The sequence below is a fragment of the Bactrocera oleae genome, chromosome 3, assembly GCF_042242935.1.
Source record: "Bactrocera oleae isolate idBacOlea1 chromosome 3, idBacOlea1, whole genome shotgun sequence".
In the NCBI taxonomy this organism is placed as follows: domain Eukaryota; kingdom Metazoa; phylum Arthropoda; class Insecta; order Diptera; family Tephritidae; genus Bactrocera; species Bactrocera oleae.
The window spans coordinates 60,316,510-60,331,000 of record NC_091537.1 but is presented as its reverse complement, the minus strand read 5'-3'; the positions used below and the strand labels follow the sequence as shown (position 1 = coordinate 60,331,000).

The 14,491-nt window shown below is 32.8% G+C and overlaps 2 protein-coding genes across 4 annotated transcripts; one reads left to right on the top strand and one right to left on the bottom strand.

Annotated features, from left to right (window-relative positions):
* Window positions 1–624: 624 nt before the first annotated feature.
* On the top strand, window positions 625–7,183 carry Aasdh (Aminoadipate-semialdehyde dehydrogenase). 2 transcript variants are annotated; one of them, XM_036356724.2, is made up of 7 exons: window positions 625–932; window positions 995–1,315; window positions 1,368–2,098; window positions 5,149–5,832; window positions 5,896–6,152; window positions 6,204–6,467; window positions 6,524–7,183. In XM_036356724.2, the coding sequence occupies exons 1-7, from the start codon at window positions 712–714 to the stop codon at window positions 6,932–6,934; spliced, it is 2,889 nt and encodes a 962-aa protein (XP_036212617.1). In that variant the 5' UTR covers window positions 625–711; the 3' UTR covers window positions 6,935–7,183. The 2 variants fall into 2 exon arrangements, with proteins under 2 accessions (XP_036212617.1, XP_014098358.1); XM_014242883.3 differs by having other exon boundaries at window positions 628–932; window positions 5,149–6,152.
* mus201 (rad2 superfamily protein mus201) lies at window positions 7,078–14,273 on the bottom strand. 2 transcript variants are annotated; one of them, XM_036356723.2, is made up of 9 exons: window positions 14,194–14,273; window positions 14,018–14,120; window positions 13,789–13,964; window positions 13,082–13,709; window positions 12,513–13,023; window positions 8,716–9,670; window positions 8,221–8,662; window positions 7,906–8,156; window positions 7,078–7,844 (listed from the first exon to the last, which is right to left on the bottom strand). In XM_036356723.2, exons 2-9 carry the CDS (start codon window positions 14,103–14,105, stop codon window positions 7,254–7,256), a joined length of 3,642 nt encoding a protein of 1,213 aa, XP_036212616.2. In that variant the 5' UTR covers window positions 14,106–14,120; window positions 14,194–14,273; the 3' UTR covers window positions 7,078–7,253. The 2 variants fall into 2 exon arrangements, with proteins under 2 accessions (XP_036212616.2, XP_069962787.1); XM_070106686.1 differs by lacking the exons at window positions 14,018–14,120; window positions 14,194–14,273 and having other exon boundaries at window positions 13,763–13,903.
* Between the last annotated feature and the right edge of the window lie 218 nt (window positions 14,274–14,491).

Sequence of the window (14,491 nt, the reverse complement as noted above, 5' to 3'; positions counted from 1 at the left end):
TTTAGAGCGTGTTGCATTTCATTTGTATGTTGATATGTTGGTCACACATTTTGTTTGCAATGAATTACCATGAATATGGTAGAACAATATGCATAATACCTACCCGCTTAATAGTTTCAAAGAAATACTTAAGACGGGAATTCCCTAATCCACCAGAATGTATTGAATATCCGCTACTAATATTTTCAAGGCCAAATTTATAACAGGAATTTCCTAATCTTTAATTAATAAAAATTCATAATTTCTTTACTCCATAATCTATATCTGAATTTTCATTTTATTTACAATTTTTTAAAATATTTCTACTATTCTATGCATACATATTGCATATTACATACAAAAAATAGATAACAGAATTCAAAGTTGTGAACGAATTCCTTTGAAACCGAGCGCTCTTGCAACCGTTCAAAGAATTTGAAAGTGAAAAGGAATGCTGAAAAGGGTAGCAGCGAGCTGTTATGAACAAGAACACAAAGCGTACCACCCGAACACGAGTGGCACGGTCCCTTCGTCTTTCCTCGTCGTCCCCTCGCCTTCAATAAACCGTTTTGGGTTACAAAAGAATCTGTGTGTAAAAGCAGAGCTGAACTTTGACAGTTGCTTGAGTTCAGTATGTTTTGACGTTTATCAATTGCGCTCTCATTTCCAGTGAGAGACGATTTGGGCATCTCTTATCTCTGATTTCATCCTTGCCTACGGATATTTTGTAAAATGGGCAAAATATATGAGTACGCAAGATTGGAGAAATTTCGTAGCAAAGTGTTTATTATTTATCGAACAGAATATGAAGAACTATCATACACATTTGACGTAGTATTAAAGGAAGTAACCGGTGTTTTGCAACAATTTGACCATTATAACATAACTCCTAATACAGGCATTGCATTGCGAATACTAGGTCATTCACCTAATAATATTGCTCTAATCCTCAGGTGAAATAATATTTGGAAATATTGAAGAATTATGTTAAAAATTTTTACAATATTTATTGCAGCATCCTCAACTACAATTGTTACTTTATTCCTTTGCATTTTACAAATATACATTACAACTTCGAAAATGTGTTAAATGCACATGGTGCAACATACGTTATAACAGACCTAAAATGTGATGATACCAAAAATTGCAAACAAATTGGTATTTTGAATATTATGGATAATGAAATGTACTTGTTTCAAAACATATCTATGGATAGAAAATTATATGATGAGGATTGTGATCTTTGCTATAGTGTGTCAACATCAGGAACTACAGGACTTCCAAAAATCGTACAAGTACCGTATTCCTGTGTGGCACCAAATATTTTAACTTTATGGTATGTTTACAAATTATGAAAGTTATATTTTTCTAATATCAATATTCCTTAGTACGCGGTTAAAAGTATCGGAAAATGATGTAATATACTTGTGTGCGCCACCCACTTTTGATCCTTTTGTTGTAGATTTTTTTTTGGCACTAATTTCAGGAGCGTCTTTATTAATATGTCCTGCGAAATTGAGATTGAATTCCAAAAAACATATAAATATACTATGGCCTAAACCTCGGGGTGAACAGGTTTTAAAAGGAACAACTATTTTGCAGGCAACTCCTTCCTTTTTCCGACTATTCGGAGAAGCTATCATAAAAGAAGTCATATTACATGAAAACAATTCATTGCGATGTTTAATTTTAGGTGGAGAAGATTTTCCTAGCAGAAAGGAATGGGATTCTTGGTTGCCGACGATACCTTTAAAAAAACGAATTTTTAACATTTACGGTACAACCGAAGTGTCTTGCTGGTGCACAATACATGAGTGCGATTTTAATGAACAATGGGAAAGAGCTCCTATTGGTATTGCCTTAGATGATCAGACTACTTTACGCATAACCGATACAAATGAAAAGGAATTATTTGGATCGTGCGAAGGAGAGTTAAAAATTGGTAGTGCAACTCGAGTGTGTTACATTCCTTTCACGGATGGTATGTTACGACCTAAAAATAAAAAGATGCGTTTCCGCAACACTGGAGATATGGTGTTCCGTGATGAATATGGGAGAGTATTTTATTTAGGCAGGACTGATAGCGTTATTAAGCGAATGGGTGTTCAACTAAATCTGGGTAAGAGGTTTAATATAATCTATGTACATATCTTTTGTTTTATCAAATATACCGCCTAAGACGTAGAATTAAGGGCTACATCTAATATGATTTTGTTTTTGTATATTTTGATCAATACCTTTAAATCAGCTAAACCCATACCTTGAGCTAGTCGATAGCCCAAAAACAACAATTTGTCAAAAGATTTATCATTCAAAAATATATTTTTTAAACATTCCAGCCAATGAAAATGTGTTTTTCATTATCATCAAATTGTAAACAAGAAATTCATGAGAAAACAAAAAAGGTACTGACATTATGGATTAAAAATTTTTTTTGTAAGAATAAACCATGTTTAAATTATATAAGTTTGTGTCGATGCGGAGCGTGCTTCCTCTTACGAAAGAAGTTTTTGTATCCATAATGTCAAAAAAAAAAAAAACAGTTTTTCTTATGAATTTTCTGTATACAATTTGATGATGTGTGATTTACAATCTCTTCGTATTCAGTTATCACTCAAAAAACGCATTTTCAATGGTTGACATCATAGTAAAAAATTTAATTTTGGAACAATTCAAAGCAAAATGGCGAATTTTGACATTATGGATCCTATTACTTTTGCAAATTGTGATTTTTGGGATATCGACACAACCTTATAACTATAATTGAATCATGTCACTTGTACAAACAGCAAAGCAGTATACATACATAAAGACGCTAAAATATGTTTAACAATGAATGAAAAATAAAAAAACTAGATTTTTAATTATGTTTAAAATGAAATTTATTATAAAAATACATTACTAACAAGTAATTTTGATTGGCATTCCGTTGTTTTTTTCCCAATAAGAGCGAGTACACAAAATAATCAACTAAATCTATCCTTATAAAAAATATAAAATACTTTTTAACATACTGTCTACCGAAGTACCAACACTTCAAAACAAACAAAATTGTAACGTTAGCATTGGGTACTGATTTTTTGAAACATTTTTTGACTTACGCCTTCTAAAGAGTAGTCAGTTAGTTCAATTACCTTAATCAGTTTACCTTTAAACGTCTTTTTCTCAAACCTACATTTTTCAAATTGGCTGCAATTGTAACTCGAGGACAAATCATCCGATCGCTTATTTTGTATTGTTTCTCTGTACAATGACCTCCTAGTTTTTTGATTATGTAAAATGTAATTTTAGCAAAATCCCCATTTTTGCCATTTTGTTAAATTTCAATTTCTTAACAATCGTATCGTTATACCTTACAGTTTAATAATACTCGTATTTTATTTTATTTTGAGCCAATGTAATCACTTTAAAAGTGGAGGGTTTTTTTAATTTTGGGAAATAGCTAAAAACTCGCTGTTTGTGTATATACATTAATTATGTATTATGCGGTCACACTAGGTGTGCCTCTTAAATAGATTTAAGAAACATTCACATATAGTTTCATTAATTGTAAGTCATAACGAGAAATCAGCGCAAAATGAGTTCTAAGCAAACATCTACTTTATAGTAAAAATGTTTTTATTAGAAAAATCACGGGAATTGTTGATTTTGTCATAATATAAATTAAAATTATGAACCCGGCTCGTTGTCCAGACAATACACTACCCAAATTAAAATATTTTGACATTTAAAGCACCACATACACGAGCAGCGAAATGGAACTGTCAGAAACTTTTAGTCGTCGTGATCGTCAAGAACTTTATTATTCAGCTTTATTATGCCGTAAAAGTATTACCATATCTAGCCTAAAGCCCGAATCCTAATCCGATAGAGCATTTGGAAGCCTACGTAGAAACCGAATTAAGAACAAGTAAGGAAGTTCTAAGTTCGGGTGTAACCGAACATTTTATACCCTCGCAACTTGCAAGGATCAAAGCCCGGGAAATTACTTCAGCTGTTGTCAAAATTTTATATTAAAGAAAGTATTGATCCGATCCAACCCATTTTTGACACAAATACATACTATTATCCAGAGTTTTATTTATTTATTTTATTATATGAATCTCAATATGGTGGCGGCAGTCATGTCAACGATTTCAACTCGTCCAATGGCCAGCACAAACTCCCGACCTTATCCCCATTGAAAATTTGTGGGCTATTGTAAAGAGCAGATTGTGCAAATACCGAACAGCGCCGAGCCTATGGAGCAGAGTACAAATCGAATGGAGAAGCATACCAAAGAAAATAGTATAGAATTTAGTTGAAAGTATGCCGAGACGTGTAAAAAATGTAATTAAACACAAAGGTCTTTGAACCAAATATTAAATAATGTAATTTTAGGCCATTTACTTTTTACGAGCAAAACTGTACTTAATGAGTTTAATTTAGTTTTTGTTGTATTTCTCTTTTGTTTTAGTGAATGAAAATTTACTTCAAATATTTTATTGTACAACAAATACATAAACATATCCTGAAAATTTGATAATATTTGAGTTGTCGTAAAACATTTTACAGCACTTAGAATACAAAAGTGGCGCACATCCGAACTGTTTTTCTCGCCACTGTATGTATATATGTACATCGTTAAATAATCTCGAATTTTCAATACAACTTCACACCTTAGCATAGACATAGAATGTTCTGAAAGCTATTTAAATGGGGTTCATTCCTTTGTCTCTGTTACCCTGTTTCACAAATCAGTACTATTGTTTTTTATTCAGCAAAATTCTTTGATGTTAGTCTACGAGGTTTCTACGGAGTTGCCGTCAGAAAAAGCTTTACTCTTTGTCGATGTTTATTTATGCTTTTTCTATCATTTGAGGTAAAGATTCTGCAATTGTTTTAGTTTTGTTTCCTTATTTTATTTGCACTTTTTTCTTTTATCATCGACTTTCGCTCTTCCTCCTAAAGTAGCTATGTAAGGCAATCCAAATTTGTAAACGAACCGAAGTTCATAACCTCAATTCTGGTTTCGTTTCAATTTACTTTATCCGTTACCAGAGACTTCGTTTACAATTATAAATGATTTCGAGTATTAGGAAAATACACATGATTAAATATATTTTATAAGGTAATCTTAAGTTTATGGTATTGAGAAGAATTAATTATGTGATATTTCTTTTAATTTAGAAAACCTACAACAAAGGATTCTAAACATTTTAAATAATAACTGCAGAAATGTTAAATGTCTTTGGCATGAAGAAACGCGTAAAGTAGTTTGTTTTGTGCAAGCTAATTCAAATGTTGATGGAACAGAATTGATGCACATTCGTCGCCTTTTAATGGAAAACTTGTTGGAAATAGAACGACCTGACGATATAGAATTTATTTCGTCATTCCCTTTAAACGAACATGGGAAAATAGATAGACATTGCTTATTACAAAAAATTACCAACAAAACCTATACGATTTCGGCAAGTTCTGAGGAAATTTTTCACAGATTTATTACTGAAGTTTTGGGAGTCGATTTGATGAAAAATAACGCAAGAACCACTGACACATCTATAGAAATGCTGGATCTAAACATGTCGTTTATAGCAGCAGGTGGTACATCTTTCCATGCTATTACGTTGGTTAATCGTATTGGAGCGATATTGGACCCATGCGATCAAAATGAATTATTAGGAATGCTAGTAAGTTCCCAGCATTCACTACAATTGATTAGGAATTTCCTTGCTTCGTGCACGTTATCAAAAGCACAAGTTTTATCTAAAACTTTGTCAGTAAATTCAAGCAGTTATGCAAAAAAACGGTTAAAGTTTCTTTGGCGCACTAGTCTAAATAAATGTGTTGACTCAGCACCTTCTATTGTTGGTAATAAATGGGTATGCGTTGGTTCACATTCACATATTTTAACAACACTTGACATAAATCTAGGAGGTCCTATTGCTGTACTGGAATTGCCAGACAGAATCGAATGCAAAGTGGAGATTGTTTCAAATGCAAGTATCTCATATTTAGCAGTAGTGGGTTGTTATGATCAAAATTTATACGCGTTCAATTTTACAAATGGCCACATTTACTGGAGTATAGACTTAGGTGGACTGATTAAAGCTAAACCTTTGGCCTGCTCAGCTGGACTGGTTATAGCGACATATGGCGAAGAGTTTAATGTTGTTTGTATTTCTTTGAAGGTAAGTCATTTATGGACTGAAGTAAATTCTATTAAAATGTCGTTTCTTAAGACAAATAATTATATTTGGCGCAAAAAAATCGGAACGAAAGGAATATTTGCCAACCCTATTGCTATTAACTCGTACACGATGATTATTTGTACCCTGGATGGGAGTTACTGCAAGATGATTTTAAATTCTGGTGAATTAGTGTGGCTGAGAAAGTGCGATTCACCGATATTTTCGACACCGGTTATAATTAGCGAAGACAACGTTGTTATTTTAGCTGAAGTTTCTGGAAAAGTACACATCTGCAACGCGGAAAACGGCGAATTGGTTTGTGCTATTATTACAAATTACCTACTGAATTATACTTACATACAATATTTTAGATAGAGACATTTTGTGTTGGATCTCTTATATTTTCTGCATTGACTATTTTAGAGGATATTGGAAGTAAGAGAAAAGTCTTGTTCGGTTCCTACGATAAATATGTTTACTGTTTACGGTATCAAAACTCAGTTGAGAAAGGGCGTCGGACAACGTGTAAACTAGATTTGATATGGAAAAATCAACTTGAAAGGAATATCTTTGCATCACCTTTAGCAATTTCTTTACAAGACGCTGAGTACGTGTTATGTTGCTCCACCAGTGGATTAATTGCTCTTTTGCACGTCGAAACTGGTGAGATGATTACAAAATATAAATTGAATGCTGAGATTTTTTCAACTCCTTGCAATTTGAACAACAAAATTTTTATCGGTTGTAGGGATAACTTTTTGTACTCATTTAGCATACACTAACTGAAAAAGTAAAAAATTTATACTTATTAAAAGAAAAAAATCAATCTAGTTTTGATATATACTATAATTTTAAAAATTACTATTTCTAGTATCATTCTACACATTAATATATTTTCATACTAAACCCCACAAACAAGTAAATATAAAGTATTAATTTTATATTTTATTGGTGATTTAAATAAAAAAATTCTAAATCGTGATCTTTTCGATTTTAAACAAGAAAAAGATTGAAATGCCAAATTCAATTAATTTAATTATTTTCTTTACAAGTTAGTTTCAAGTACCAAGCAAATAGTAAATACATATATTAATTTCGATTTCATTCTGCTCGTCTCTTTTTGGTATTTTTTCTAGATGATATCTGGGAAGTAGACTTCTTCAACAGAGCAGCTGCGTTTTCTCTATTTCTTCGCATTATATCCTTATACTTTTCTCGTTGTGGGATCACTGGATTGCTCTCCGGTAGGCGAGATGAACGTTTACACATTCCTTTCGTTAATACAGAACTTGGGCTTGCAACATCTGATGCAGAATTACTCTGAACAGAACTATTCAACTCATTATGGGTTTTGATAGTTTCATTTTGAATTTTTCTACGTCGGTCAGATTCTTCTGCTTCGCTTTCATTCAATTTTCCAGCCATTGTATCGATCGCTTTCTGTACTCTCTTGCTTACTTTTAAGTCAGGTGGCTTTAAAGGACTTTTTATCGTAAAATAGTTGCGTATACTGGATTGAGTTTGTTTATTGTTGATTCGTTTCAGCACAGGCTTAAGCACTTCATCTGTTTTTATTGTTGTCCAACCGAAAACTTTTTTCGTGAAAGCGTGTATAGATTCAACGTCGGGATATCCCCAGCTAAATGTTGCCTTACTATCATCAATTGTTGGGAACAAATACTCTTCAATGACCTATTATATATGTATATAATTATTTAATTTCCAATATCTACACATTCAATATTTTTCTTACTGCAGGATTGGGAAAGTTGTCACTTAATTCAATGTTTTTTAATTTTTTTCGTAAGTTAAGACGTGTAGAACTACCGGTAGGCTGTGTTAAATCTTTGTGCATTTTAAACCAGTCTCGAAAACGGTATAACGCCGACAGAACGGAGCTAGTTGTTATACTTGGTTCGCTACAAGCTTCTTTGGCAGGCTTCGTTGTAATCGAAAACGTTGCCAAAATTTCCAGAGCTGTAACAGTACCAATGCCATGTATACCTGTTGGAATAGAAACTATATTGAATTAAATATGTAAGGCACTTGAGTATAATATTATTATTACCTGTTGTATAATCGCTACCTACTAAACAAGCTAACTGTATTAATTTTGCACGGTCACAGTTAAAAGCATGGCTAATTTTATTGGCCTCAAATTTCAAAACGTGTTTATTTTGTTCGAAAAAATTTTTGTATACGGTTCGTCCGCCAAATAGCCAAATATCACTGTCATCAGTAATAGTACCATGAGTTAAACGTGCTGAATCAAGAAAAGCACATTGTGCTTCCGCCTCCATAGGTGCGATAATATAAGGAATGCCAAATAGTCTCAGTAACTCCTGGCATTCAGAATGCATAGTTTGATTAATTACTGCGCCCATGCGATCTTGTCGGTTACGTTCATTTTCCAAATCTCGTCGTTCTTTGGCTAATTCTGAAGCTAATACTTCTAGTTGCTCGGTGGATTTTTGCTCCTTGAGAACGCTAGATGCAGTTTTTAGTAAATCCTGCATATTACACATTTAAAAGTATTACTATCAACATTTTTCTGCATACAAACCTCACTACTTAAATTCGCACTAACTTCCTTCTTTAGCTCATCTTCCTTTTCAGGTGATTTACTGGTATTTTCAAATAGTGTTTTGGATGCTTTCGAGAGCTTTTGCCCATGAAGTGAAGACTCATACAATTTTACAACGTTTTTTTTTCGGTGGGATGAGTTTGACTTCGTCACAAAAAACGGGGATTTTACATTAGATTTTTGTTTCTCATCCTTCTTTTTATTACTCTCTGGAGTTCGCTTCACTACATACTTAGTTTCAAAATATTCATTAATACTTTTGTTTTTTGTAGGTGTTCTAAATTTAGGTGATTTACTCGGCGTTACATGTTCCAACCTTTGGTCATCACTGTCATATATTTCTATAATTTCATTATTCGACACAAGCTTTTTTTTTGATTCATTAATATTAACATCATCTAAATTTATGTTTTTGACCTCATTTGCTTGTTTTTTGAGATCATCGAATATAGAAGACATTTGAGTAGTTGTAGGTATATTTTCCATTGTTATCGTAGTTTTTGGCTCAATAGTTTGCAAAAATTTCTCGTTTTTTGATTCCTGATTGTCATTACTGCACCTATCAATAGATTCCAATTGGTTACTGTCCAGTATGATAATTTCACAACATTCTCTAGAAACATTGGAACGTTCAGTGAAAAATTTTTCTGCAACAATTTCAGATGCATTTTCCTCTTTTGAACCAAAAATATCTGTAAATAAATCGTCTTCAGGTAATATTGTGTCTTGAGTATTTATAACCACTTCTAAATTGGACACGTTTTTACAAGTCACTGGTATATTATCGACAACTACTTCTAAATCCGAGTCAGTTTCTGAGCTATCGCTTATTCGTAGACGTATCTCTTGGTTGGATACTTCGAAGGATTGTTTAGACGTTTCCGTTTCGCTAGGATTTACATCGTTTGAATTTTTGTCTGTATATTGGGTAGAACTTCAAAAGTACAACAAATACAATTATTTTCATGTATAAAGGGCAATATTTTTTTTACAAATATTGGATTAGTTCAATTAATATGTGACATAAACATTTTATATACATATTTATTTTTAAATTTATAACATATGTATCTAACCAGAATGGCCCCGAATTTTTATCTTTTTAAACGATATGATACGTAAACCAAAATAGATCAAGAGAGTACATATTTTTATGGATAAAATAATAGGAGTGCGTTTAGCTATTAATGTTTTTAAGCCAATTGGTTTTGTAACTGTTACTTTTTTTGATACCGTTACATTTTTACAATGAAAGCGAAAGAGTAGTGCATAAGTATCAACAAATTGCAATACATTGTTTTTGTTAATTTTACGTTTGAGTGATAAGTTATCATTACTTCATTAAATTTGGTTGGCCAATAAAATAGGTGTAAGTAATACGTTTTAAAAAATAAGAGTTATTTCGAAGTATTTTTCATATTAATGTAGGTATTGGAGTATTTGTAATTTTATATTCCTTTGAACACCATAAGCTACAAACAAAAAATTATTTAGAATGGGTCGTAAAAGCCAATTTAACGATGTAGAGTATCGATTGGTAAAAAAAATTGCGTGATGAAGGAAAAACGTATAAATTCATTGCAAATACAAGAAAAACTGGCCTGATTGATGATCGCCATGGCAAAAAAGGATCCTTTTGTGACTTTACGGCGAAATGCAGAAGAAGTTGGACTCGATTAGTGAACGATAATCTACCGGGACGTAAAGCCAGAAAAGTTCCTAAGGAAGGTTCACATACAGAAGAGAAAAGCTTTTGCCGCTAAACAGAAAAATTGGTGCGGTCCCACTGGAGAAAAAAGTGGCGAAATATTTTATTCAGTGACGAAGTTAAGATTAATTTTTATGAAAATGATTATAAAAGAACTGCCCGTCGCCCTAAAGGCGAAAAATTTGATTGTAGATACACCCAGAAGACAATTAAGCATGGGGGCAGAAACATAATGGTGTAGGGATGTTTATACTGGCAAAGTGTGGGTCCGTTATTTTGGATAAAGGACAAAATGACCGCTATTGAGAACAGAGACATTTTGCAAAACGTGTTGCTACCATACGCTGAAAAAAACATGTCCCTGAGATGGCGTTATCAACATGATAACTACCCGAAACATACATCGAGGTTGGTATCTGAGTGGTTCAGGGATGCAAATGTGACCTGTATGCAATGGTCTAGTCAATCCCCTCATCTCAACCCAATTGAGAACTTGTAAAGTGACCTTAAGAGGAGAGACCTGCCAAAAATTAATTTAATCCATGCCGAATAAAATTGGAAAACTAGTGAAAAAACACGGAGGATATAAATAGGTTATCCAAAACCCATGGACCGAAAAAAGGATAACTTGAATTTTTTGATTTTATTTAGAAATATTTTACACCCAGTTTTAAAATTCGGAATGAAAGATTTTCGACATATTTATGATTAATAAAGTAAAGCGTAAATATGTCTAAAACAAAATTGTTTTAATTGCTAATACTTCAAAGTTATTAAATAAAAATGTGTACATCTATTATTTTGTTCATAAGTGTATATATATAAAACAAATATTCTATCTATGGAGTTTTTAAATTTTAGTGAATGTTGTAATTTATTAAGTATGCAAAAATAGGAACATCCAGAAAAAATATAGGGTCGGCTTTAGTATACCATCCCTGAACTTCGGGGGTATTGGCGGATAGAGGAGGTCCTCCAGATCAAGAATATATATAGATATATCCGCGGGAAACTTATAGCTTTAGAGATTTTTACATTTAAAGTTAAAAATTTCAACTATTTAGAGTACGTATTTTTTCGATTTAAAATGAATTATACACTTTTATATCCACTAACACTTCACTAATTTGTTTTTAGACATTTATTTTATATTATATGATGCAAAAATAGCTTTATTTCAATATTTAAATTATTCTTCAATTCTATTAATTTTGACAATAACAAAAGGGTCGTAAATGTCAAAAAACCCAAAAGAGAGTTTATACCCCAAATACAGGACCCAACAAATTTTGGTACACCCCGGTATTGGACCGATCAAGGTTATTTTTTTGAAGCGTGCACGAAGGCTGCCAACGCAAAAAGGAGTTCTACGCGAAAATACCTTGGTACACTCCGATGTTGGACCGACCAGGGTTATTTTTTTAAAGCGCGGCTGAGGGCCACCAACGCAAAAAGGAGTTCCCCAAGAAGAAGTAACATTGTCGAAGTTATATACCCCATTATACCGAAGATATAACTCTTCAAACATAAAAGTTTTTATACAAGAACTTGATTTTGATCGATCAGTTTGTATAGCAGCTATAGTGGTCATATCCGAGAAATTTGTACCGATGTCTTAGAAATTAATTCGTAGAAATTTTCGTGAAGATATTTTGTCAAATAAAAAAGTTTTTCATACAAGAACTTGATTTGGATCAAACAGTTTGTATGGCAGCTACATGCTATAGTGGTCCGACCTGAGCAATTTGTACCATTTCTTTAGACAATGATCCATGCCAAAATTTCGGGAAAATATATAGAAAAAACAAACTATTCCTTAATTCCTAGTTCGCGTATATACCGACAGACAGACCAGACGGACATGTCTAAATCGACTCAGGTCGTCACGCTGATCATTTATGTATATATTTTATAGGGTCTTCGACGCTTCCTTCCGTTTAGTTTATAAATATTTGATGAGCGGATATTCCAACAAAATATTATAGCAAATAATTGTAAGCAATATATTGGTCATAATATTAAAAGCAAAAATTATTTAGTTAGCTGAGATTTGCGAAACTTTACTTACATATAACTGAAAGGGGAGACGATTCCCTTAGAAACATTAAAATCCTCATCCTCACTATCATAATCCACTTGCGTCTTTTCCATTATTTCAACAACCTCTTCGTCATTCCATCCACCATATTCAATCATATAAGCACGAGCAGGCCCAATCGCGGCATTTTTAAATTGATTACGTTGTTGCCGGTTCAATTTAAGGTCTTCATTAGTGTTGTACTTATAGTCTTCATTACTGTAGACTGGTTCCGCTCCATCTTCCATTGAGAGAGCAATAGCTAATGCTAAATTATCATTGTATTCTATATCTATTCCCTCTAATCGATTTTCAAAGCTTTTATTCCTTTTTTTAGGTTCTTCCAATTTGTGTGCGACTTTATCCTCAGATACACTTATTTCCACAGCGTTATCATTTACCGTAGTAAATACATTATTTTTATCGTCTTTCAATAGTGTTTTCCGTAAATCACTCACTAACATAAAACGGACGGCTTCATCGGAGCATACTGGTTTTGCGTCTGAAATTATTACATTTTAAAAATTGTATTAAACACGACCCATATCTTCAATACATACTTTGATGTATATTTTCGCGATCTAATATTCCCTCTTCAGTAAAAAAGTTTTGTAAATCTGTAAAAGTTAAAGCTCGTTCCCCTATTTCTTTCTCAGTTTCTTCAATACTTTCCTGAACAGCGCGGCGCTTAAGTAGTCTTTTCATTTGAAAAGAACTGAATTCCTTACTGCTCGAAGGTAATTCATGTAGACGACCCCATGAAGACTGCTTTCGCGTATCCTTTATATCTACCAATATTTCATGTCGAACTTCAGGTGGCAGGCTTTTGAAATGTTCACTACGCACATCTATTGCTTGAATGTTTGCATTATATTCCCGCCAAGGATTAGAATCATCAATGGAGCTTTCAGCTTCTGACACTTCTGAATAATAACTAAGGCTTGAATCTGTGTATTCCTGGTCTTTCTTAGATTCTTTTTCGGCATGAAGATCAGGTAATTTGAAAATATCATCTTTTTCATTTTCATTATGACTAATTTTTCTTTTGTTAGGCGATTTCATTAATAATTGAGCATTAACTCCCAATGCTTGTTGCACTACTTTTTCTTTAGCAAGTGATTCAAGCAGTAGGGCCTGTATCCGATTCGCTTCATTGTTTATCTTAACACGCTGGTGGTGCCTTCGAGCCTATAATTCATATATGTACCATAGGTATATGTTTTAAATGTTTTTGTATGTACCCATATATGCATACTTATGTACTCACAATTGTATCACGTTTCAATTGTGGTACCAGTCCGTCAAATACAAACACCGGACGTATACGATAGTACAATAATTTACACAGACGATGAAAAAGACCCAACAAATGAGCATGTGGTAACAAGGAACCTTTACTGTCTTGAAATCCTTTAATAACTTGATGAAGCCAAATGGATATATCTAAATGAAGACTAGATGTTAATATTATTTTTGATAAAGATGTATTCATATACCAATAGCAAGTATTTTTCCATCCAGAGTTTCAACAGGAACAGGACTGCCACAAGGCTCAACCAACTTCCAAAGACCTGTTACTCCCATAACGGACAATTCCTTCTATTTAAATTATTTAATGTCTATATTTGTAAAGAAATAAAGCAGAACTTAGCGAAAAACATGCAAGCCTTACATGGTACCATTGTATAAAACTACAAGTAACCAATCTTAAGATTTTCACTAATTCACACGCAAAAATATCCCACTTGGTACGGGTTGCCAACCAACATTCTGCTACTAAAGTCACACTTTTTTCGGGTTGCCAACCAATATTCTACTACTAAAACTTCCAAATGACAGAAATCTGCTACAGTGTGTTGCCGTGTTATGTTTTAAAATTTATAACTTTAAGCTTTAACTTTTTTTTATATTTATTTTTGTTTTTGCTAAAATTAATACAAGTAGATTGTTTTCACTTATATTTGTTTATG